The sequence below is a fragment of the Podarcis tiliguerta genome (genome assembly GCF_965153285.1).
Source record: "Podarcis tiliguerta genome assembly, chromosome: 7".
Taxonomy (NCBI): Eukaryota; Metazoa; Chordata; class Lepidosauria; order Squamata; family Lacertidae; genus Podarcis; species Podarcis tiliguerta.
In genome coordinates, this window is record NC_139540.1 from 38,727,545 (window position 1) to 38,753,817 (window position 26,273).

A 26,273-nucleotide genomic window follows, 5' to 3' on the forward strand; every position below is an offset into this window, starting at 1 on the left:
GAACAACAAGTAAAACAAGATCCAGAGACAGTATCATCAAAATTCTTAGATATATTTTTTAACCCCACAGCAGATAAAAAACTAAGAGGAGTTGACACTTGCCCAACTTTCTTTTTAAAAATGAATATTTTTGCCATATATTGACAGATCATTAAAGAAGGGGGCAAGGCAGGATTTCTTTATGTCCAATTATTTGAAAAGTTGTTCTGAAGAGTGGAACTGCAGAGTTCTCACTGACTCAGTGCATATAATTAGGGAATGTTTTCAATGTGAACTACATGTTATGAATTCATATAAAGGGATCTTGTCAACTAAAGGCAATGTGTATATATTTGAATTTGAATTTATATGTAAGTAAAACACATTCAGAGATTTAAGTCCAGTGAAATGAATGAAACTTAAAATGTGCAGCTGTAACTGAAATTTGGCTATAGTAAATGTAGATGTATTGTGTTCATGGTAAATCTAAGTACTGTATACCATCATGATAATGCAATTGCAGTAAGTGCTATTCATTACAATAAACTGTCCATACTCCCGCTGAATTCCCATTAGTTCTCAAATTTCTCTGATTTGCCAAAGGACAACTAAAAAGTGCAATTTTAAGTGCAATTTAGTGTTTTTCTATAATGGTATCTATAAAAACATGAAATGTTTGTTTTATCCACAGATTTGAATTTTGTGAACCTGCCTTCGTAGTTGGCAACTGCTTGCAAATCTCATCAGATAGTCATCAATATGACCGGATTTACTGCGGAGCTGGTGTACAAAAAGACCATGAGAACTACATGAAAATATTATTGAAAATTGGAGGCATTCTAGTTATGCCTATTGAAGATCAGGTGATTGAGTATGTTTGTCATGTGTGTTTAGTTGTAACAGATAAAAAGTACTTCTCTTGTGTGTGGACTCGTAATGACTTTCTTAATGTCAGTTGCCTCAGTACAGTGAATACAAAGGTATTTTGTAAACCTTAAAGCAGAGAATAGCAACATCTAAACAATAGACCACATAATCTCACTCTTCTCTTTCCTTTGGCTTCCAGAGATCCCAGTTGTGCACATTATCGCTAATTAGGACCATCCCTGGCCTTTAGTCAATTTTTTTCTGACAGAGCCCTCCTCTGGTTTTGTTGTGCCACAAAAACTGAGTGGCCAATTCATGGGTTCATAACAACAAAAAGCTTTTATGTACAGGAGTCCTCTATCCTACCTTCAGACAAGCTATCTATCCCTGCTCTTAAATTAACACTGTTATCAAGGCATCATCATGCTGCAGTTCAGCCTGTTTAAGAATGCACTTTGATTAGTGACTGCTACCCTTTCAGTGCTACTACTGCTATTTATAGTTTTATGTTCAGCATTGTTCAGTTAATCTCTTAAACTGAGCTTTAGCTAGCTATGGTAATGTTATCAAAATAGCATACCTTTGACTTCCCTGTGACTGGATCCCATACTGCTTTGCTAATGTTTGAATAAAGCAATTGCTCAAGACATGCAGATCATCTGATAAGTCTTGCATGATTTTATTATTCATTTGTTAGCAGGAGTACCAAGGGATCTAGCCAATAGGTAAGTGCACCCAACCGTAATTCAGAAATTGGTCCTTTAAAAATCCAGACAAATAAGAAACTATGGACTCAGAGTGAATATATGTTTTAAAGCACAGTGTAATGCTCAGTGACCAGCAAACTGGGACATTTCTTTCTCTTTCCTTTTCAGTCAAGGACAGAATGTTTTGAAAAGCATGAAACGTTTAGTGATACAATAATACTTAGTACTTATTTTTCATTCATAGATATCAAAGGGCTTTTCTACGGTGAGTATAATTATCTCCATTTTACAGATGGGGATGTGTAGGTACACTGATACATGACTTGCTCAAGCTGACAGTATCCCTAAGAAGCCTGCCTTGCTCAATAAGTTACCAAATACCTTTAGAATAAGAATGCTCATCAATTAAATATTATATAACAACTTTATAATTTCTCCTCAATACACAAAACAGCTCATTCTACTACTATATTTTAAGGAAGCATGGATGCTTTTTGAATTGAGAGGTTTACATCATACCGCTCTTGTTCAGTAATCACTGATAGCTATCCATTAAGGAAAAACAACACTGGACTGAAGCAAAGGCTTTCAAAATAAATAGTTGTATTGCTGATCTGCCCAGAGGATTGCAAGCTTAACACGCTTGCAGGGGAAATTGGACAGGTAATGATGACTTAACAGATCTTTAATATATAAAGTATTGAGGAATTTTAAAACCAATCATGAAAACTGCTGTAATTATGTCTTCTAATTCCATCCTTGGAAAACACCAAAGGAGGGCCTCTTAAGCAAATTTGTGCGCTCTCAGCAATGTGAACACTTATCCTTTTCCCCCCATTAGATATACACAACTAGTTTTAATTATGCATCTTTAATTTCTGGATATTGTGCATATTAATATATGTATTTAAATACTCATTGTCCTGGGCAATTCATGGATTTGCATGCATCAGATTTCAGTCAATGATATAATTGTACTAAAACATTCCAAAAGTAGCTGAGTTTTCTTTGTTTACATCAACCCTACAAATTAAAGTAGACCTGCAACCCTTTTTAAAGTTAGCAAGAATACATAGTGTTTCTAAAAGTAAACTGGGAATTATGTGAAATATGTTTGAATGTAACAGAATAAATGTAGGCTCCCTGTTCCCCCAGTTAAAAATATGTTCTCTTCTTTTTCTCAAGGTGAGAAGTACTAGACAGTGACTTAGTTTGGATAATCATTTCCAGGCTTATTAAGATGAAAAATGAGCAAGCCGTATGCCTCCACATAGTCACTGCAGGCACAAGCAATCAGACCAGGAGGCATCTAATTAATCCAAGTTCTTTGAGTAGTCTCTGTGGAGCCACATATGGGTTCTGTACCTCTCCACAGAGCTTCTTTTGAGAAGACTCTATAGCTAGGCTCTAGTTTTAGCATGTGCCCTCCTCCCCCATGCATATATTAAGGGGCATGATTCCCTCTCCTCCACTTTCTTTCATGTCACAGGACACACCTCATATGAAATCTTTTGAAGACTTGATAACTTAAGTAGATTCCCCCACTCCCCAATACTATTATTTCACAAATGCGGGTAGAGATGCCCTCAGAATCACCCTTCCCAGAGGTTTCAATGCTTTTCCTCCTCGCTAGTCAGTTTCCGGTTTGGCCTGCACCAAAGCTGTCTTTCCTTTAACCCCTTGCATCTCTTGTCATCCTGCTCAGCCTTGCTATCTTATTGTTGTGTGTAGTGTTTCTCAGCGTTTATGAGTCTCTTCCTTATTTTTTCATCTGTTTAAAGTAAAAAAAAAAGTTCCTTTTATTCTGAGGTTCATTTTATGCTTTTCTGTATGCTACAGTCATTTGTTTTCCATTTTTCTAGTTTTCTTTTTTCCTTTTGTTTTGACTATTCTTTTGGTGTGACCACTTTGTCACTGGGCTTCATCCCTTCTAAGGTCCCCCCCCCCCAAAGTGTAAAACCTGTGGTCAATGACACCAAGACATTGCTGCTTCAGCCATTCTGATGACAGCCTTCAGGCATGCCAGTGCCATTAAAAAGAGAAGGGAGCTGGAGCTCCTCTTTAAATACCTCATTGCAGATTCCCACATACAGAACTGCCTATATCAGCGGCAATCGCAGCAGAAGGGTAGCCAACGTGGTGCCCTCCAGGTGTTGCTTGACTCGAACACTCATCAGCCCCAACCAGCACTGCCCCAGATCTACAGTTACTATGTTGCCACCACCTCTATATCAGGGATGAGAAATGCCTCAATCAGCTGGTGTGAATCTCAGCTGATTTATCTGCTGATGATTTACAGCAGTATGGAAAAACCTCAGTGATGGGATTGTAATTGTCTAACTTACAATGCAGAGTCTCTGCTGCCATTGCTTCATTACTGAGTGCTGAGGTCTTATCCCAGCTGGCTGCACCACAGGCAACTATCTTGTTATTATTTGAGGGTGATAAAGGAATTGGTGCCAGCAGCTTTCTCCCACGCTTTCCCCCACATTTCTCGCTTAGTATGGAAGATTGTTTTTCCTTCAGGATCAAAGCTATGTTGTTGCATTGGTCTCAGCAGACTTTTCCCACAGTAACTCAACTGCCATAGATACCATATCAAAGCTGAAGAGTCTCAATGCCACTATCTATCCCTGCTGCATTTTTCAGTGGGGGCTTTACTGTTACTGCCTTTGAATCAGGAGTGAAGAATCCTTGATATCAATGTCACTCCCAACTTCTTTTTATTTTGCTTTCCTCTTTTCAATGATAGCTTCACTTGGTATTGACACTGAAGGAATCATTGAGCATTCATTAGGTTTCCTTTCATCTAGCTGCAGCAGCCCTTGAAGTGTTTGGTAGTGGCAGATTCTGTGCATTGCACATAGCATTAACTTTTCACGTCACCAACATTTGGGGCAAAGAGGTTTTTCTTTGTTCTTCCACAAATTGCATCTTTCAAGATCGGTGCCTCGGTGCTAGAACATATAATCAACTATTAGATAACAGTTGTAGGTGTAGAGATGACTGATTAACTACTGTTTGGACCAGAAGTCCAGATTCACTTCCTACAGACTTCCTCAGGACCAAGAACCACTGCTTTATGTTTTGTTGTTGTTGTTTAGTCGTTCAGTCGTGTCCGACTCTTCGTGACCCCATGGACCAGAGCACGCCAGGCACTCCTGTCTTCCACTGCCACCCGCAGTTTGGTCAGATTCATGTTTGTAGCTTCGAGAACACTGTCTAACCATCTCGTCCTCTGTCGTCCCCTTCTCCTTGTGCCCTCCATCTTTCCCAACATCAGGGTCTTTTCCAGTGAGTCTTCTCTTCTCATGAGGTGGCCAAAGTACTGGAGCCTCAGCTTCACGATCTGTCCTTCCAGTGAGCACTCAGGGCTGATTTCCTTAAGAATGGATGCATTTGATCTTCTTGCAGTCCATGGGACTCTCAAGAGTTTCCTCCAGCACCATAATTCAAAAGCGTCAATTCTTCGGCGATCAGCCTTCTTTATGGTCCAGCTCTCACTTCCATACATCACTACTGGGAAAACCATAGCTTTTACTATACGGACCTTTGTTGGCAAGGTGATCTCTCTACTTTTTAAAATGCTGTCTAGGTTTGTCATTGCTTTCCTCCCAAGAAGCAGGCGTCTCTTAATTTCGTGGCTGCTGTCACCATCTGCAGTGATCATGGAGCCCAAGAAAGAAAAATCTCTCACTGCCTCCATTTCATCCCCTTCTATTTGCCAGGAGGTGATGGGACCAGTGGCCATGATCTTCGTTTTTTTGATGTCTGCTTTATGTAAGGAGGGCCATTAATATGTCTGCTACCCTTTGTACAGGGATGTTTAGTAATGGTATAGACTTTCAGCACCAACTGTGCACATTGAGCAGCAGTCTGGGATTCAGATAAATGTTGAAAACAGAACACTTTTCCTAGGGAGTTGCACCATTGAGCCCTCTAGCCTCCACTTCTATGTGACAGGGATTTGTTGGTGGCATCTTCTTCACTTCTGTGGTCCCTTTTCAGGTGGCAATATGCACTCATGATAGCTAACCCTTGCACAACAACTCCCCTTCTTCCCATGGGTAGTCTTTCTTGGATTGACCCTCACCACTTAATATTCATCCTAGTTTTCTCAATCCAGAAAAAAAGGAAATGATTTCATGCCTTGGTAATTTGCCAGACTGTGTTTCTAACTGGCCAGCATCAGACCAGCTTTAGTTTTTATCTGCCATAGCCACTGCTCAGCTTGTGCTCACAGTGTGTTTTTCTGTATTTTAAATTTGTTGCCACCTTGCAACAGTCCTGTTCTGGAGTGGGTTTATTAGCACTCCATGAGGGTTGTTGTTGCTGCTCCTCATTTTTCTTAGAAGAGTCTCATTAGTTGCAACCCTTGACTCAACAGTCTCTAGGTAGGTGCCTCCTTCCAACAGGCCTTGCTCAACTTGTTTTTTGTGCCTGCCCCTACCTTCAGGAACAGCTTATTACTCTACCCATGTGTGTAGCTATGCAAAGACTACAAAGGAAATGGACATGTTGCTTTCCTGTAACCATAATTCTTGAGAGTGAAAATATGTGTGGACACGCAGCCTGTCCTTTCCATCTTCAGGGGTTAGTGTGTTTTGGAATTTTTAGATTGTTCAATTTTGGGCCTCTGTGTTGTTCAAAAATTTGAACTGTGCACATAGATGGTGGTAGTGCAGTATCCACCAAAACTCAAGCCTAGCTGTAGAATCTTCCAGAAAGACACTTTGCACAGGTGCAAAACCCGTATGTGTGTGTGCAAAGATGACTACACAATGAGCTAAAGATACAGGTAAGCAACCAGCACTTCTCATTTCATCGCACCAAGAAATTAGAGTTGCCAACTTCAGAGCAATATTTTAATTAATGGTTTAAGTTAGTTAATATCCTGGGTGGTTTGAAAGATGGTAACCATAGTTTCTCAGTTCAGCTGAAGCAGGAAGTTATGGTTAATTAGAGGCTTCTGGTCTGATTGCTATAGGAGATATGAAAGCTAGGAGATAATGGCACTTTAAGCCTAGGTTATGGGTGCAAAAACGGAATGTTTAGGACTTTTTTTAAGAAAATAGTGAGAATACAAAGCTGAAAATGAATGAACTGCAGCTAAAATATTATATTTATTTTTCACTTGGTCTAGTCCTTCCCCTGCCCACCCTCCTAATATTCTTAAGAAGATCTCTTTTCCAATCTTCAGAGAGTACCTGGAAATGGGGAGGCAGAAAAAGGTTCCCCTTTCCTTCCACTCTGCAGTTTTAATCTGAAATCATAGGTGCAGTACTGCAGCCAGAGCTCAGAAACTGCTTGCACTAATAAAATTCCCTGTCGCAAAATGCGCCTAGAACAATGGGAGTTTTGAACACTGGCACAGGGAATGGCATGCAGGAACATAAGAGAGTCATATCTCAGTTTATTTAACCAATATATGACTGTCCAAATGTGGTTAGTGATCTCAAATGTAACAATGAACTTTGACTTTATTGTTGCATGAAGAATCCAGTGCAGGCGTTGGACTCGCATACTCTTCCTTCCTCCTCTGAGGTTGCCATGAGGGGTTTGGATATTTCCACTTCCATTTTCAATTAAGCACAGTTTAATATTATGTCGGAACCCCAGACTCTGATTAATTTTAACTGTGGCTTATTGAAACCAGCTAAGGTTGTTTCAGTAATCATGTTCAAGACTAACAGTTTGTTCAGGTTCAGTCAAAAAGATAAACTGTGCTTCATAAAATGCAAGGAAAAGCTTCTGATCTCACAGCTATGCTGACTGAGGAAGCATGTGATTCTGATGCTTAGCCTTGTGATGGTAAAGCTGTAGTTATGTCAGAGCAAGGCCGGCATATGAGAATTGGACAGGTATAGATGAAGTCATGTATTTAACTGTTTTGTGTCTGAAACTTAAATGATTCCATGCAGCTAACCCAAATACAAAGAACTGGACAAAATACTTGGGAAAGCAAAAACATCCTTGCTGTTTCATTTGCTCCACTTGTGCAGCCAAGCAAGAGTGACAGCAGCAAAAATGATACTGTGGGACTTCGTAAGTACCATTTAACTCTAGTCTTTCCTTTGAGGCGCAGCTACTGATGATACTTACATAAATATTCTTAAAGTTATATTAGAATGTATTGCATCAGAACTCAGGCTTTTGGTGTTTCTCACTTCAGACAAACCATGAGCTGTAATCAACGATTTTTCTTGGTCTACCACCCATGATTTGTCTGGCGGAGACAAACCATGAGCCCAAGTTCATATGTAACATTGAACCAAACCTTAGCCCTGGATAGCATGGCAGCTGCAGAATTGTGGGAAGAGTGTAGTGGCTGCAATCTTCACACCATGAACTTGCATGTTCATCATTATTTGACCTAGCATTACCTATGAACTGAGCTACATTCTGTTTAACATGATCTGGTTTAAAAATATGTTTAACATGATCTGGTTTAAAAATATGTGGCTAGGGGCACCTATTTGAAGGAACTACATAATAACTCTATGGCCCCATAGAGTCTCTTGTAATCTATCAAATTTTGGGCAAGATAGTCATGAAAAAGTGACATGATATTATTACCCACCCACCCCCAATAAATGGGCAGGGCAAACCTCATGCCATATCAACAAAGTGTTCTTGACTGTCCAGTTCAAACCTGCAGCATGAGTCAGTGTGACTACTGCTCAAGGAAGAATAAGTCTAAAACTCTGTTGGTTCTGTATAACTAGTTGCCTTTAACTGGTTACTGGCCAACATAACTGATTTTTTGGCATTGAAAGCATTCTAGTTGTCATCCATTTCATAGTATATTATTTTTACCTTTACTTCTTTCAAAGGTTATTTCCTTTACCTAGTTAAAAATTTCACCATCGATTTGCAGTACTGCTCTTAGATAACTTGACCTAGAGAGCAATCTTAATTTTCTCTTTCTTTTCAGCCCCCTGTGCTGTTAGGAATCTACAGGACTTGGCTCGGATCTACATTAGGCGCACTCTTAGAAACTATATAAATGATGAGTTGCAAGCCAAGGGTATTATTCCGAAACCTCCACCCAAACGCAAACGCAGACGGTGCCGTAGGCGCAGGATTAACACCTATGTGTTTGTAGGCAATCAACTCATTCCTCAGCCTCTAGATAGTGAAGAAGATGAAAAGATGGAAGAAGACAACAAAGAAGAGGATGATAAAGATCACAGTGAAGCCTTGAAGCCAGAAGAACCCCCAATAAATTTATTGCGGGAAAGAATTATGAGTCTACCACTTCCTGAATCGCTAAAATCGTACTTGACATACTATAGAGAAAAATAATTTGTTTTAAGTAGATGTGATAATGCCTACTTGATAGATCCATTAATCTTGAAATGTAGCATTTACTAAGAAAAACATGGACAGATTTCAGTAGTCTTTCAGTAAGACTAAAGTGCAGTGATAAAATGAAACATAACTTGTCTTAACTTTGCTACAAGGACTTGCACTTAGCAGTAAACTCCTATTTTCAATTCATTTTTGGTTACCTTTTGAAAAATGCTCTTTTAACTCTGATAGAAATATATTCCAAAGCAGTATACCGCACTAATTAAGAGTTTGCATGTGATAAATCTCTTTTCCGCTCTGACAAATTTGTATTTATGAGAGTTGGTGAAATTTTATATGTGTGAATAATTGAATGACTACATTCAGACATCAAATGAGAACTGCCTGCATTAATTCTCTGGAGAAAGTTTTTGAGCATACGGGCAGTTCATCTCATGTTGAATTGGAAAACTTTATTTTTGCCATGGCTGTATCACAATCATCGTTACTGTGTTGATGTGAATGTATTCCAAGGAATACATGAGTGCAATAACTGTGTGCAGACACTGAATGAGCTGGCTTTAAAAAAATATGAACATTCAAGTTCAAAAATGTCAGTAGGCCCTGCTACACTTTATTTTATATATTCTCTTGCCAAAAGATCTCAAGAAAAGTGACTGCTTCTCTTTCAGAGCCTTAAAAAACTTTTGTTGACTACGTAAATTTTTAAAAATATAATACAACCCTGTTTCTTTAACACCAGCCGATGATAGTCAACAATTTCTCAGACTTTCCAGCATTTATGAATAAGCATTTAGTTTCTTTTTTAAAGTTCATGGTACAGAAACCATATTTCATATATTAAAGATTGTAATTTAGGTTTCAACTATTTACTACTTTATAGAGTAGAATATGTAAAAAGATTAGCTTGTATTGCTTATTTGCATAGCTGTAATAGTAGGATTTTCTTTTTTTAAGAAAAAAGGTTAAGCAGGTGCACTTTAAGTGGAATCTGTACTTATTTATCTCTGATAAGACAAGGCATTCAGTTCCTACATTTGCTCTTGATACTCTTCATTTTGGAAATTATTAGTAGCATTGCAAGCTTGTACGCTTACATTGCTTGACTATATTCCATCTGCCAGCCCCCTGCTTCACTGGTTTATTTAATGGCATTGCTTGAAGGGGTTGGTGTTTTTTTTTTAATTTTTGCATGATGGACTATGTAATTTTCACTAGCTTTATAATTTAGTGTAAAATATCAATGAAATAAAATGGAGCTCAAGATATGCTGTAAAAACTGCTGCTGTTATGGACACCTGATTTGTTTGGGCCCAATCAAAAGCATTCCTTAGGGACTATTTACTATCTAGTTATATCATAAAACAATTAAAATTCTTAAGATACAATCAGGATTTATGGTGAGCATTTTACATATTCTCAGAGCCTGATAGTTTGTAGATGGAAACCAGTTAAACAACACCTGATCTAGCAGTCATGGTTTGTAGCATCCACTTCACAATATAAATAATAACTTAATTGGTCACTGTCTATGAAATACATATTTTTACTTAACAGGTTGGATTTCATGCTTTAATTTGCCAAGTAATTCCCCCCTCCCCCATATTCACAAAACTGAAAATTCAGCTCCATAAAAAAATCCTTCTGGTTTAACTAGCTTGATGAGTTGTTTGCAGAAAATGTACACTAATGAGTAAATATACTCATTGCTGGAAATAAGTATGCCAGCCTTATTTCACAGCAATAAAACCTATTTCCTATTATAGTAAAACTACTGCAGTAGTTCTGAAGGTTTATCTGTGGGGAGCATTGACTATAGCACATCTTATTTTATTTTATTAGAAGAAATGAAGTTTTAGGCATTCTGAAATTCAAGTTGTACCTTGTATTGGAATTTCATCCTTTTTGGAATTTCTTCATATTTTTTTTCAGTTTTCACAGAGTAAAATATTAAATAATTTACAAGGAGAGACCTTTAGTCAGGAGGCTTTTGAAGAATGACTTTGTGTGTTTTTCCATTCTGTTGTACTCTTGTTCAGATAGATAATAGAATAGTTATGAATATGCATTATGTAATTTTTGGAGTCACAGAAGCAATGTTTCTTTTGTGTTCGTGGGTTTTTTCACATTCTTTGATTTATATTTACTTTTAAAAGTATAAAAATGCAAAATGAATCGAAATTAAACTTTTGTCATAATTACAATAAAATGTCTGGTGATTTTGTGCTGATTAAAACTCAATTATTGTTTCTTTTTGCTTGGCTTTTTTGCTTAGTGATCTAAGATATACTTATAATGCCACAGTTGAAAGGACTGGTGTTCTTGGGAAGCTTGAACATCAATTATATCAGTATATTGCTATTTGTGTAAAATGACAAAAGGTAAAATATACATCACGTAAAGACTACTAACTACAGTGGTATCTCGGGTTAAGAACTTAATTCGTTCCGGAGGTCCGTTCTTAACCTGAAACTGTTCTTAACCTGAGACACCACTTTAGCTAATGGGGCCGCTGCGCCGCTGCCATGTGATTTCTTTTCTCATCCTGAAGCAAAGTTCTTAACCCGAGGTACTATTTCTGGGTTAGCAGAATCTGTAACCTGAAGCGTCTGTAACCCGAAGTACCACTGTATATAACAAGCCACAGGTGCAATGAACTGGCTTGCTAGAGGATGTGATTGCTGCTACTCCGTAATTGGATTCTGTACCATATCTCTAAGGAATAAATTCTAGAGTAATTGCCACACTGGGCCTCCTCCAGCAAGAAGGATGGATATATTTTGAATAAATGCAGGGCTTTTTTCCAGCCGGAAATCATTGGCACTATTGCCATTATAAAAGAACAAGGGAAGCGTTCATGGTGAGTTTTGGCACCTCTTTTTCCAGAAACAAAACACTGGGTAAATGATAACAGTAAGCATTGAGAACCTGTGATTCCAGGTGTTAGTGAACATCCAATTACCCGTCAACCCCAGCTAGAATAGCCAGTGATTAGGAAGGTGCAGTCCACCTGAGAATCTCAGGTTAGCCACCCCTCCTATATACTCTTCTCAGTTGTGTTGCCACTGCGGTGTGTGTAGCATGCATGTCTATTTCCCAATGTATCTACAGTATGTGGAGGAAGCTTCGCATATCACCAGGTTCCTATGTAGTCCACCTAGAGCAAAATTGGCATGCATATCTCTTCCCAGACAACCATGTTCGCTTGCCCCCAGTGTGGGATAGTTGTCACTGTTAGGATATTTCCGTTCCACCTTAAAAGAGAGCAGGATGTTTGTGTCACAGCCTGCGTATTTCCTGTTCACAGGATGTTTCTGTTGTGTCTTTGCTTTCGTTTTCGTTTTCTGTGCCTGAGACACCGAAGCAGGCAGTCATGTTTTCTTTGTTCTGACCAACGCTGAATAAACTTGTAAATAATGCTCTCCTGCGTGCATCTTTCGCTGTGTGAATTCTGCTGATAGAGCATGCATCAGCTCTGGAATGTGGCAAGCTATTTCTGGAGCTCGTGTTGCTAATTGCTGATACTGCGTGTCTACGGGAGATCGATGATCGCAATGGAGACGACGTGGAGTCATGATGGACTTTGTCTCCCTGGCAGTATCCCAACTGTCACAGGTGAATTAACCTTGTGTACCATCTTTCTGTGTGCAGTACTCATTCATTTATCATGAATGAATTTATGTGCAGTATATATGGTTGTGGAAGACAGGAGTGCCTGGCGTGCTCTGGTCCATGAAGAGTCGGACACGACTAAACAACAAATATATGGTTGTAGATTAAAAAAAATATAACAAAATAGTTTAAATACAATAGAGGTAAGAAAGAACAGTAGAGAGAATAGTAGGTCAAACCAACCAGCATTCTCAATCTACATGGAAGGATGAGTATCAAAAGTTGGCCAGAGCCCTCTGATGGCTTTGCTTCCCTAGATTCTACCCAAATTCTATAAATGATCAATCTGGTAATGAGATCTTTGGTTGCAATATTCTCTCCTAGTACAAGAGCTTTTGCACTAATGGACGAATGAGTTTTAATGTAGCACAGCAGAAGAATCACATGTTACTGGACACTTGTGTAACAGGTTGTGCAATCTATTGCGCAGCAAAGTTACTGGCAATATGCTTATGTATTTGCTTCTGCAACGGCATTCTGCTGGCACTAAATATATCGCCAGCAGAACAAGTAATACCGCTGAGTGATTAACAGCGCTGCAATGGATACAACCCCATCTGATTACATCATGCAAGCTGATTGTAAGTCTTGGATTTTCTAACTTGAATAGGACATTATAATGTTATGCCAGCTGCAGTGACTCCCATTTCTAGGCCCAGTTCATAGTGCTGGTTTTGACCTTTTAAAACCCCTTCACACCTTAGGGCCAGGGTACTTGAAGGATCAGTTGTGTCTCTGTAAAAACGTAAGTGGAGGGACTCCTCACTCCCGTTACCCTTGCCATCTGAAGTAAGGCTGGTGGTGAGAGATTTCTCTTCATATATACAAGTGGTCATGAATTTGGACATCCTGGATGCCCTGGTGCACTCACGAGTCACTCCCCCCCCCCGCCTCCAAAATTAGGATTGAATGAAGCATTCTATTGTAGACGATAGAATAGGTTGCCATGTTTGCTTGGTAGAGTGCTGTGCATGATGCCCATAGTAGTTTCTCTAGTTTGCAAATGTGCCCACAGGCCCCTAAAGGTTGGCAACTCGTACTCTATATGGTGACTCTTCAGCGGGAACTGGTCCATTCTATGCCAGTTATCATTTGGTTTAAAAAAACTCCACTGAAGTATAGGTTGCACCACAAGAGGGCAGTGTTGCCACACAGGTGAATTAGGAACAACTGCACATAAATGCTTGCATTATTAATAAAGCAAACTGCAGATTTCTAAAGCTGCATAGAGAAATCATTTGTGCAAATACAGATCCAGCTATATAGCTGAAGCCTCTATGTTCCTATAATTCATAAATAACGGAGAGAGACAGCAGAAGTGCTGCCTGGCTTTGTTCACATTTAATCACATTGGGATTCTCTGGTTAAAGAGAATTACAACCATTCATATACAGATTTCTTCATTATACGGGACTAATTTCTCTCCCTCAAACATTCAGTGTAAGCTAGAAATCACATTTGAAAATGACTGCTGTGTTTATTTTTATGTCATTGAAAGCATTATTTAGTTTACTCGAGACAAAAACAAGTGTACTCCAAAGTTCCTCCATAAATAGTCACTAGGTCATAATTAAGCTGTGTATGGTTTTAGTGAATGCATCTATTTTGTGTTGTCTTCGATGCAGACATGTTTTTGTAGAATAGCAGCTTGACTTCTTCAATAACAAATTTCCAATTTGAGCATACCTCTTGAGGATCTTACAGACTTTGGGTGTTGTTTTTTTAAAAACAATAACAAAACATTTCAAGTAACATCCTGATTTGTGTGTTTCTAACAAAGTTGTCCTTTTCTTCCCTTAGTCTTTAATATTAAGCATATTGGACCTAAACAATCGTTTTTAAGTGTATGCTGTACAATTATGCTAAAGAAATCAGTTTTTTCCACTTTGCAACTAGAGATTTGAAATTGTATCCAGGTCTAGTCCTGTTGTGGTTCTGTGGATTACTGCAAGTCTTAAAAATCAATACAGGAAAGTTAAAGTCTATAAGATGGTGTAAGGTAATGCTTGTGGCTGATCCATTCCTTGATCCAGCTCAGGTTTTCGGAATGTCTTCACCAGCCTTTACCAATCTGGTGGCCTCCAGAAGTTTGTGTTTACAATTCTCATCAGCCCCAGCCAGCTTGTCTGATGGCCACGGAACCATCTATCATCAACAGTGGGGCAGGATCCTGTCGACTTTTACATGCTAATAAATTGTCTACCGAGGTGGTGTTGCTTCAAAATCTAACATAGTGTTTCTTGTAAGCCACCTTGGAATAATCTGTATCCTGAAAGGCAGGGTATAAATAATTGTGAAAAGCCCCAGGCCTTTGAAGACATCAATAAGTAGGTTCCTTGAATTCAAGGGTCAGTTCACACAAATAAGCTTTTTTTTCCTCCTCCATATATTCCAGGGCTCAACCACTTGGAGAATATCTAGTCTAAACTGACAGCTGAACTGATGGAGTTGTAGCCCTTTCTGTGGTCTAAGGGAGCTGCCTTAGACCGAGTCAAACAACTGATCCATCTAACTCAATATTGTCCACAGAATTCCAGGATTTTGGACAGGGCCTACCTAGAGAGTCTGTGGCTTGAATCTGTGACCATCTGTGACCCACTAAGCTATGAACCTTCCCCCAGATGGCTGAGGACTGGACTGAGCACAGATAAGAAGCCAGCTCCCATCACCCTTCTTCTACATGCTCAGTATATATCCCATGCTTGGGAGGGTGGGGAATGCTGCTTGCTTGTGTGGGTTGACCCTAAGTGACTCTCAGTCTTTGCAGTATGACCCTCATTTTTCAAAGTGGAGTTTTACTGTGACATCAAGTAGAGCTGCAGCTGGTGACTTGATGACTCCTGTCCAGTGCTGAACTGTAGATATTTCTGGTCATAAATTTCCCCCTTGCTGTCTGTCCATGTCTCTGCAGGTGACTGGATCTGATGTGAGTGCGGAGGCCAGCATAAACATTTTTGCTCCATCCTGCGAAAACCTTTTGGGAAGAACAAACGGATGTACATAGACAGCAGGAGAGGGCAGAGCAGTTATGTTGCATGGAAGACAGATAGAATCATAGAACTGTAGAGTTGGAAGGGACCCTGAGGATCATCTAGTCCAACCCCTTACAGTGCAGAAATATGCAGCTGTCCCATACAGGGATCAAATCTGCAACCTTGGCATTATCCGCAGCATGCTTTAACCAACTGAGCTATCCACATGGGCTGTGTATTGCTTAGGGCAGGCCTGGCCTGGCACCTGCACCATTAGACCTGTGGTCCAAGGGAGGGCTAAATGAAGACATCAGAGGTGTTTGTGAGTATCCAAATCCCATAGCACATTGTGGCACATTTCAAGGGGGCTCCTATAGCAGCTGTGGTGCGCATGCACATTTTGCTCTTGACAATGCAGATTGTGTCCCATTGTTATTCCTGTTGCAGAAGGAAAAACCCAATTCTCTCACTCATTATAAAAATAATGGAACTGTCTCTTCCGAATTTCCAGAAAGACTGATCACTCAAAGCAGGTACTTGACAATTTAATAACTAATTGATCAAACTTTCTTTGAAGATGGCTTGTATAGTTTCTTGTCCTAACTATCACAGCCATACTTTAACTTTGACAATAATACAGATTTCTGGATTAATTGTGGATTTTTAAAAAATGGATTTGTTTTCTTTGAATATTTAATTAATACAGTTTGGGAAGAACAGTAGGGGGAAACCACTTCCTGTGACTGAGTTCAGGGAAAAAGTGAAACTGTTTTTTGGAGTAAGGAATTAAATTTGCTCAATTATTTCCTTTGAGGACTATTGAAATTTACAAACTTTGGCCACACACGGTTCTCTCTGCAGTTTTCAGAGAATGTTTAATTTGTTTTGACGGCTCAAAGAAAATATCTGCAAAGAACTAACACACCATGTTTTGCACGCACATGTTACTGTTACAAAAAACTGTAATTACTAAGTTTGAATTGAGATGTCCATGCTGAAGAAAAGAGCTAGAGAATTTTGAATCTACAAATTCAGGACAGCAGATTCCGAAACACTGGTTTCTTTTAAATATTTATATCTCATCTCTTCAAAAGTTTGAGACAGCTTCTTATTTCTAGAAACGATGAATTACTTCTCTGTGCTTTGAAATCTAAGGGCTGGATCACATGTGCATATCCATTGTGATTGGCCATACCATCAAGTAATAACAAATATAATCATTCCTGTTTTGTTCCCGTTTTAGTATGTGCTACTGAAGCAATCTTCCCTACCTCCCAGATTCCCCCTTATTCCTTCAAATGCTAACTTTAACACCATCAGTTCCACCTGCCCCATCCCCAATTTCTCCTTTCTCTACTGCCTTGTCACCCATGTCTAAAACTTTCACAAACAGAGAGACCCACGAATGCCTTCCTTTAACCCCCAAGTCATTTACAACAGACATAAATCAGCTCCTTTTTCTTCTTTAGAACTTCGGAAACAACCAAGGCCAAACAGTATGATAACTGACTAGTCGCAGGCATGTCCAACAGGTAGATCATGATCTACCGGTACATGACTGGCTCCCCCCAAAGAAGCTGAACAACTGGCTCCTCTAAAAAAAACCCTCAACATTTTGCCTCCTCCCTGAAAAAATTCAACAACTTTGACCCGAACCCTCCAAATATGGACCTTAAAGGTAAAGGGACCCCTGACCATTAGGTCCAGTCGTGGATAACTCTGGGGTTGTGGCGCTCATCTCGCTTTATTGGCCGAGGGAGCCGGCGTACAGCTTCCGGGTCATGTGGCCAGCATGACTAAGCCACTTCTGCTCTAACCAGAGCAGCGCACGGAAATGCCGTTTACCTTCCTGCTGGAGTGCTGCCTATTTATCTACTTGCACTTTGACGTGCTTTCGAACTGCTAGGTTGGTAGGAGCAGGGACCGAACAACAGGAGCTCACCCCGTCGTGGGGATTCGAACCGCCAACCTTCTGATCAGCAAGCCCTAGGCTCTGTGGTTTAACCCACAGCGTCACCCACGTTCCTTCCTAAAAAAAGCTCAAGAACCTGAACCCCCCAAAAGGGGGGTAGACCACTGCCAGCTTTTAACTCTGTGAGTAGATCACAGTCTCTTGGGAGTTGGCCACCCCTGGACTAGTGGAAACCTAGTATAGACAGACATTTGGCAGAGTCTCACAGAACTCAGTGGGACTCACTTCTGAGCTGACATGTGTAGTGCTCCTCTACACTGCAATGATGCACACACTTGCTAGGGACTGAGTCACATTTAACACCTTTAGACATACCTCGGAACAAGCATGCATAGGATTGGGCAGCATACATGATTCTGACAAAGATGGCCTAAAAGTGATTCTGTTCTCTAAGAAGAAGCCACTGAAGCGAGTTGCCACGGTAATCGCGATGGGGTGGGGAGGGGGGGAACAGAGTGCGTTCTTGTTGCTCTGTCTTCACGTCTCTCAGAGAGGAGAACTATTATCTGTGCCATTTAAAATAGACGTGCTTCAGCCAGCTTCCTTTCCACTCAAATGAAATAGCCTGATTTTGACAAGAATGGGTGCAGGCATGTCCATCTGTTGTTTGAAGTCTGGTTTTTATCGTCCTTGAAGTTAGGGACAATTAGAAAGAAAACATTTAGCTTTTTCTTCCTGTGACTACATATATATTCAATCAAAGAGAAATTGGTCTTTTTCAATGTGGGCTTATTTTTTTCAGGGTACAAGCAGAGGATGGGACCTGCCTTTTTTCTTTCTGAAGCATTGCACAGAAATGGCTCCAAGATATTTCCAAGCCATTTATGTTTTCTCATCCATTAGCATGCTTAGGGGAAGGAGGTTGGGGGAAATTAAGCAATTTAAAGAAGTGCATTAATTCATTATAAAGCCTGCCTGACATTCTGGAAAATAACATTTCAGATTACCTGAATTGAAACAGAATTCCCCCCCCACAGTTGAAGTAAGTGAAAGCAGACTTGAATGCAATGTTGCCTTTACTTTATCTGAATAACCAGACTTTTGAAAGTCACCAGCACTAAGGACTAATTGATATACGAACTGTCCTCCTCAACTAACCTCATAGGTTATTTTGGACTTTTGGAGAATGTCTGTTGAGTGCTTTAAAAAACCCAAACAACAACACTGAACGAACCATTTCTGTCTTTATATTTTCCCTCTTGTCTTTCCATGTAAAAAATCCAGCCCAACCCTGCTCCAAGGAAAGGGTAAACGGGGCAGTCCAGTTTGGGTACAGTTTAAAAAGTAATGTTTGTGTTCAGTGCAGCACTAGTTAGCCACTTAGGGTTTCTACTTGCAAAATGGGATGTTGCTCCCTTCTGCCCCAGTGCACTCTCTGAATCTCTTCTGAGGTTTCTTGCAACCCTCCGGAACAGAAGGTGTGGTGTGCATACAGTAGGAGGAGAAGAGGGGAAGTTCCACTGTGCAAGTGGAAATCCGTGTGCTCATGGCATGAGGGAGTTTGATACCACCCAAAGTTCTCAAGGGACGGCAGGAATCTTGAGGTTGCCTGTCAACCATTTGCACTGTCAGCGGGCAGCAGACTGAGCAGCCCAGTATAGTGAGATTTATTTCTAGCTTAATTGTATTATATATTTCCAAATTTGCAGCTCCACATCTCAATTGCCATGTGAAAATTCCATGTGAATATGTGTCCTTTGTTTTGTCCTTTATACTGAGGACGAAGCTCAGGAAGCTGCCTATATACTGAGTCAGAGCAGTGGTCCATCTAGTTTAGGACTGACTGGCAGTGGCTTTCCCAGGATTTCAGGCAGGAGACAGTCACAGTTCCAACTGGGCCCTTCTGCATGCAAGACAGATGATCCACCATTGAGCTATGGTCTTTCTTTTGTTTTTTTTTAATTGGCCTCCAGTAATCAGAAGTAAGCTGTTAGGGGTAGCTTCTGTATCTCCTTCCTATGCACAGATTATCCCCTACAAGGACTCCTCTCATATAGACTAGATCCACTCCTGGAAGTCAAGGGCACACTCAGGTGCTGAGGTAACGTGAAGTTCTGCTCTAAAACTTGCTGATCTAGCAGCAAACTCAAAGCAGATGAAAGTATTTCTTCATGTAATGTCTTATTAACTTCTGTAATTCATAATCACAAGCTGTGATCATGCTGGCTAACATAGATCTGAGGTAACATGTTCAAAGAAGTATGTGAAATGGTTCTGGGCATAAGCCACTGTGTGGAATTTGAGTAGATTGATAGAAACATATATATTTTTTTTGACCAACTGTTGTATTAGAAAAGAAACCAATATTTCACCAAGAACAAAGGAGGCAGCCTAGGCAAGTTAGGTTGCAAATGAACCTTTCTCCTCATAGCATCTGAGATGACCATCAGCCAAGTCTGAACATGTAAGAACTTCCTCCATCTTGTTTCATGTTTTGCTCTTGGCACCAAAGCCTGAAGATGAATTGTGTAAGCTTCACGGGAGTATAGCTGTTAAAACAACTAGCTGATCTGATGAAAGGTTTTCCCCAATTCTGTGTGTCTCATTGTGTGGGGCCATTGTTGTGAAAATGCTCCATGATTAATCACCATCTACAATAGAGACATGGAAGTTGCTTCTCTGTTTTCTCTTTCCTTCTTCCTGGTTTTGGTTCTGTTTTTCCACTATCTATTTTCATCTATGAACTTAGGTTTCTCTTGTTTGTGTGAACAATTACCAGTATTCTCTGAGATGTCTTGCAGGCAGAATTGAAGTTTTGTGCATCAGCATTGCCAGTTTGTACCTGAACTTTTCTACTCCCTGGAAGTTGTGCTGTTACTAGTATTAGCGTTTGTTTGTTTGTACACACCCCACCTTTTAGCCTGAAGGGACTCAAGGTGGCTTAAAGATAAAAACAAGAATCACTAAAAACATAGGGAAAAAACAAGCATTAAAATACAATTAAACCTTAATAGAATTAAGACAATATAAAATCAAAATATGAAAGCAGGCAGCTCATGCAGCTCCCCTTCCATCCAAGAAGAGCTTTACAGTCCTGGGAGTTTTTATCCAACTTGGTTTTCATAGCATCATAGAGTTGGAAGGGACCCAAGGGTCATCTAGTCCAACCCCCTGCAATGCAGGAATGTCAGCTAAAGCATCCATGGCAGATGGCCATCCAACCTCTGCTTAAAAACCTCCAAGGAAGTTTGTCTTCTTTGTCTTCTCTGAACTGAAGAAGAAGACATTCCTGCTCCACCACACCTTTCTGCTAGGCAGATAGGACGAGGGGATGGAGTTGTGATGTATGGGGGCAAGCTCTTTCCGGTTGCCTCCACGCTTCTGGATCCCTTTGTTTGTGTGTTTTACTGGAGAGATCAGAGATTGAACCTGGGGTTTGCTGCTGTACCACTCAGCTCTGGTTCCTCCCCTCAGCATCACCCTATCCTTCTGTGGTCTAGACAGGAGCCACTTTGAGTGCCCAGAGTGCATTGTGGTTATCAACTCTGTTCCTCGAGATGTGAGATCAACTTCACTCATTTCTATTGGCCCACAATTCAGTATTCACTCAATCCTATTGGCCCACTTCTAAAATATGACTAAAGGTAAGGTAAAGCTAGGTAAAGGACGCCTGGACAGTTAAGTCCAGTTAAATGCAACTCTGGAGTTGTGGCGCTCATCTCGCTTTTCAGGCCGAGGGAGCCAGCGTTTGTCCACAGACAGCTTTCCAGGTCATGTGGCCAGCATGACTAAACCGCTGACTAATATGACTAATGAGATGGCAAGCCACAAACTTCTAGATCTGGAATAAACCAAGGTAAGACATTTTGCAGGTTATAGGCTTATTTACTTATTGATTCATATAACCAATCCAGCAAGGTGTTAGTTGAAGGGCTCAGTTTTTCTCCAACTCTTTTCTTCTTCTTTCCCCTTTTTAATTTATTTTTTAAAAATAATTACATTGCTGCTACTCAAAATTCAATTCAGGCAACACAGTGAAAATACCCTGAACATGTTTTGATTGAGCTAGCATCCGTTTCAAATGGGGCTGTTTTTCGTTCTACTTACAAACATGAACTACAGGAGTTGTCAACAACGATACAAAAATAATGCTTTTCATTAGATTCTCGCACCCTGCCCTTCTCTTGGAAATTGCATCAACTGAGCACAGCCTGTCTACATGCAAATGAAAGGTAGATACAAATTACAAAAAATTGATTAATCACAGAGTTCAGCTTAGCTGTTCATTCTTTATTGAAGATTAGAGAATCAGTTGGAGAGGCAGGAGAAGGAGGCACCATTAAAAAGAATAAATCTCCTTTTAAATCACTGTCAAAAGCAATGCCTGCCTGCGTTAATTCACTAGCAGACACCAATGGCAGTCTGCAATGGACTTCTTCCAGTACACACTTGCAAATTAATTGTAATCATTGCTGAGAGACTCTTGAGCACCAGGCCATGCTAGAGACTCAACAGTTGCCACTGATGCCTAGGATTTTAGATCTCCTTCTTCCCACAGCAACAGCACCTGATCTTTCCTTGGCTGGGCTTGCATGATGGATGCATCTTCACCCTCATTGACCACTAGAGCCAGACATGTTAGAGGATAGTCATACAGCTGCAGCATAAGCCAAACAGAAGGTCTACAGTATCATAGCCCAGCATGTTGTAAGTTCTTCCACAGATGTATTGGTAGGCAAATGCTTTGTTCTTCAGCATTTCTACTTTTCTAATTTGTAATATACACTTTTCTAATTTGGGTGGAGAGACTATGCAAAAACCACATGGCTATTCTGAAAAGGGATTGACAGGTCCACCTGTCACTCATCTAGGTCATTTTTGCATGCATTTGTTCATAATGTCTATTTCATCCTCTTTCCATATATTTTTAAGAAATCTGCACATAGATTTGTATTTAAATAGGCATTTTTCTCCCAAAGCATGCATTGTTAAATGTGTTTCATTCATTTCTCAAACTGGAAACGGCATCGCCTATCCTCCCCCTCCAAGCTGTTCTGGGTGTTTTCTTGACATACACAGAGAGAGAGAGAGAGAGAGAGAGAATTGAGGTTGGTGTCAGGAGTGGAGAGAGGGAAAACCCTGTTGAGATACCCGAGGTTCTTGTGTGGGCTTCCATTAGTGGGTCTTGTTAGCTGAATCCAGCTCTCTGCTTTATCCTACTCTGTGCACGTAACTATTTGTTTCCAACGGATATATCCTACACAAATAGGTGCATATAAGAACACTCTGTTCACACTTGGAGTTGGGCGTATGCTCATACAAAGATGATCATCAGCTGTGCTGCTGTGTTTTAATGCCAGGAAGTCAACTCAGATGATGTCTTACCTAAGCCAAGTTAATTATGAGTAGAGCATCTCATAAAATTAGTCCATTCCTGTCCTGTACTCTGCTATCCACACCTGCTAGTATCAATGGCTTATTTCTGAACATGTACTGGTAGTTACTTTTGGACAATTTCATTAATATACACAGGCCCAGAAGCAGATACCAAATCTTGTAGCCTATACAAGCTGCAAGTTGTTTTTTCTTTCAATTTTATTCTACTATAATTGCATTATTGTAATTGTATATCTCCTTATTGCTGGGTATATTGGATTCATCTATGTTTGCCCTCTCTCTAGAACACTTTAATGTACTTAGTAATATACATTTTGCACAATTCAATAGCATTTTCTTTTTTAAAATTTATTTTGACTAGTTTCTCACAGACAATGTATGCTAATTTTTGGCATTTTATTCATGAAATTCATTGCTGCTCAGAGAACATTACTTTCCCCTGGCCTACTGAGATTACCTTATCAAATTTGTGGTTCTTCAAGTAGGATTAATATCATTAATCTGAACGGCAATTTTCCTTCGGTTCTGGGCTACTCCTAAAACAAGCATTAAACAGAATACCTGTAAGATTCAAATTTGATCCCCCCCCCCGCAAATTCCGTTTTTGTTCATCTACATATTTAATCCACTAATAATATAAATTGTTTTTAATAGAAAACATGACATTTATCCAGCCTCTCCACATTCCCCACCTTCTAATATTACATTGAGTCTGAGGTTTTTCTCATGGACAGAGGTGTGTCTCACAAAATACTACAGCTGATAAAACCTGACAACTCTTTTATTAATGGAACAAATACAGGGCTAATAGTAGTTATTCATAATCAATACATATTTCAGCAGGGAATTTATTCATTGCCATGTGATGCTGGCATTCAATACGAATAGTAAGTGAATATTCTTGCTATTGAATATTCACTTACTATTTAAATAGTAAAGTGGGGGAGGTGGCATATGCCATCACAAGCTCAGGAAGGAATGTAAAGGCAACTGGGGTACTCTTAGGAGATGGGAGAACAGAAAAAGCTGGCCAGGGGTACAGATAACAATTCCTATTAGGGAGCCCGCTAGTGAAGACCATACATTTTTATGGTAAATAAAAGTGTGCCAGTTGAATCCCAAACTATAACTTCCTTATCTTGACTCAGGCTCAAAAACAATACCTCCACCACCCACCTGCATAGTTCTAGAACAGCCTTCAGTAACCTCCAGAAATCTTGGGCTACAATTCCCATCAGCCTCAGCCAACACTGCTGATGGGAGTCATAGCCCCAAACATTCTGGAGGGCACAGGCTGATGAAGAGTGTTCTAGAGGAAAGCCAGGACCAAAGAAGGAAATGAAAATAAAAATCTGTGCACTATTTCAGTGAGTTCACAGGGGCTAATATTTAAGCTTCCTTATTTGGCTTACTTTTGAACATGTACCTTTACATACTTTTGAACTATTTGATAAATGCATACATGCATTTGGAGCAATGCATGAGGGAGTCATTACCAAGATTTATGGGTTTGATGCTATGTGCTTCTCCCATTTCCAGATGGCATATCCAGAGCACATCCATCACCAGTTTCATATGCTTTTTCTGACCTGGAATTTTTTGGAATACATGACTTAGATCCAGCCATGGAGATAAAGAAACTCCCTATCATATATAGCTGAGGTTTCAAGGCATACTGAGTTTTAAAGTCCTAATAAAGTGTCACAACAAATACTGTATTTTTTGCTCTATAAGACTCACTTTTCCCCTCCTAAAAGTAAGGGGAAATGTGTGAGCATCTTATGGAGCGAATGCTGGCTGCGCAGCTATCCCAGAAGCCAGAACAGTAAGAGGGATTGCTGCTTTCACTGCATAGCGATCCCTCTTGCTGTTCTGGCTTCTGAGATTCAGAATAGTTTTTTTTCTTGTTTTCCTCCTCCAAAAACTAGGTGCATCTTGTGGTCTGGTGCGTCTTATAGAGCGAAAAATACGGTAACCTAAGCCCATCCTAGCATGAGGATCACTTTTTGGGGGTGGGAGGGTCTCCTGCAAGAAAAGCAGCTTTTTGGGGAGCCAGCCGAATCAAACCATATCTGGTTATAATTAGCAAATATCTAACATATTTATTTCCATTTTTGTCCATAGCTGTAGCTCTCATTATTTATTTCAGGATTTATAAACTGACCTTCCTCCAAAAATGGATTTCCAGGTGGGTTACAAAGAAATTTGCAATTGCAAATACGTTATAAATCACAACCAACAAGAGAATAAAAGTAAGGGGAACAAAACCACACCAACAGCTTTAAAAGCCACATTGCACTTCAGATGCAACAGCTTATTTTTATGCCGCATAAAAAGCTTTAATTTTACAAAACCTCTTTTCCGCTCTTCATCTATCGACTCTGAGCAGCTGACATCCAACTGCTTTCATCCCCCAAAAGCCAGGAAAAATATTTATTTGTTTCAGAAATTCACCAGAGACATCCCATCAGCACTTTGAACCACCTCTCCTCTATCGAGTGATGGATAGATGTTATTTAGCTACACTAGCAAACTGCAAAGAAGTTTCAGCAGCTTTGGAATTTGTTTTCAGTAATGCAAAGTATGTTGATGGCCCTCAGCTGCAGCAGATGACAGGCACCCCGGGGTCCTCTTGCAGCACAGTTAGAGCTGGAGGAGAAAAAGAAGAAGAAAAACCTCTGATCAACTTGCTAAGCACATTGTAACAAATCACATCAAAGTGGAGAAACAGCTAAAGCGAAAGAAAATTACTGCTTTAATTTCCTTCATCTCTTGCTTCCTCACAGAACATGATCTGTCTCTCGGAGTGCCATCCACAATGGGCTAAAAGAACAATTTAGCGGTGTATAAATAGGGAGTTGCCAAAGTGCCTCTCTCCCAGGAAAGAGAGGAAATTCATTTGTCTGAAATGCAGACTAAAAAAGTTTTATCTTCGTCTTTTCTATGCTTGGTAATGACGCCCTATAGAACGGGTGCATCGTTTGCCATGTCTGATTTTTGCCCTGGAAAAAAAATCACCTTTGGAAAGGTTGTAGTGTGGTTTGCCAAATGTGTGTTGTTGTTGTTTTGTATTTGACCAGATTCTTGGGTGCCCCCTTTGAGTGAAATATTCCTTCATCAGCATCCTTGTGTCTAGCACAACCCCAGTCCAATTAAGTTTGTGCTCCTGAGCTGCTTTTTTCCTCCAGATGGGGATGGAGACAAGGCTTGAGAATGGGAACCAAAAACTGCCATTCCTGCCAATGGAGCCTCTGCTGAGAACAATATGATGGTGCCAATTCTGCTTTCAGCGATGACTTTGGTAAACATCACAGCTTAACGCAGCCAAACAGATAGGATGTAAGAAGCAAAATACGGTGGGTGGTGATCTGCTAGATGGAACAATACCTCTCTCCTCCTCCTACATGCTGTTCAGGCAGTTCTCCTGACCCTCCATCAGCCAATTTCATTGGGCTT

General features: G+C 40.1%; 1 protein-coding gene across 17 annotated transcripts in view; it reads left to right on the forward strand.

Annotated features, from left to right (window-relative positions):
• Positions 1–11,073, forward strand: part of PCMTD1 (protein-L-isoaspartate (D-aspartate) O-methyltransferase domain containing 1) — a 31,717-nt gene extending 20,644 nt beyond the window's left edge. For 10 of the 17 annotated variants that reach the window (XM_083451277.1, XM_083451292.1, XM_083451286.1 and 7 more), the window contains 4 exons: positions 671–842; positions 1,798–1,818; positions 7,475–7,598; positions 8,488–11,073. In XM_083451277.1, coding sequence (XP_083307403.1) covers positions 671–842; positions 1,798–1,818; positions 7,475–7,598; positions 8,488–8,858 — 688 coding nt within the window. In that variant the 3' untranslated portion in view covers positions 8,859–11,073. The remainder of the gene's footprint in view (positions 1–670; positions 843–1,797; positions 1,819–7,474; positions 7,599–8,487) is intronic. The other 7 variants (XM_083451284.1, XM_083451279.1, XM_083451283.1 and 4 more) reach the window with 1 other exon arrangement.
• Positions 11,074–26,273: the final 15,200 nt, after the last annotated feature.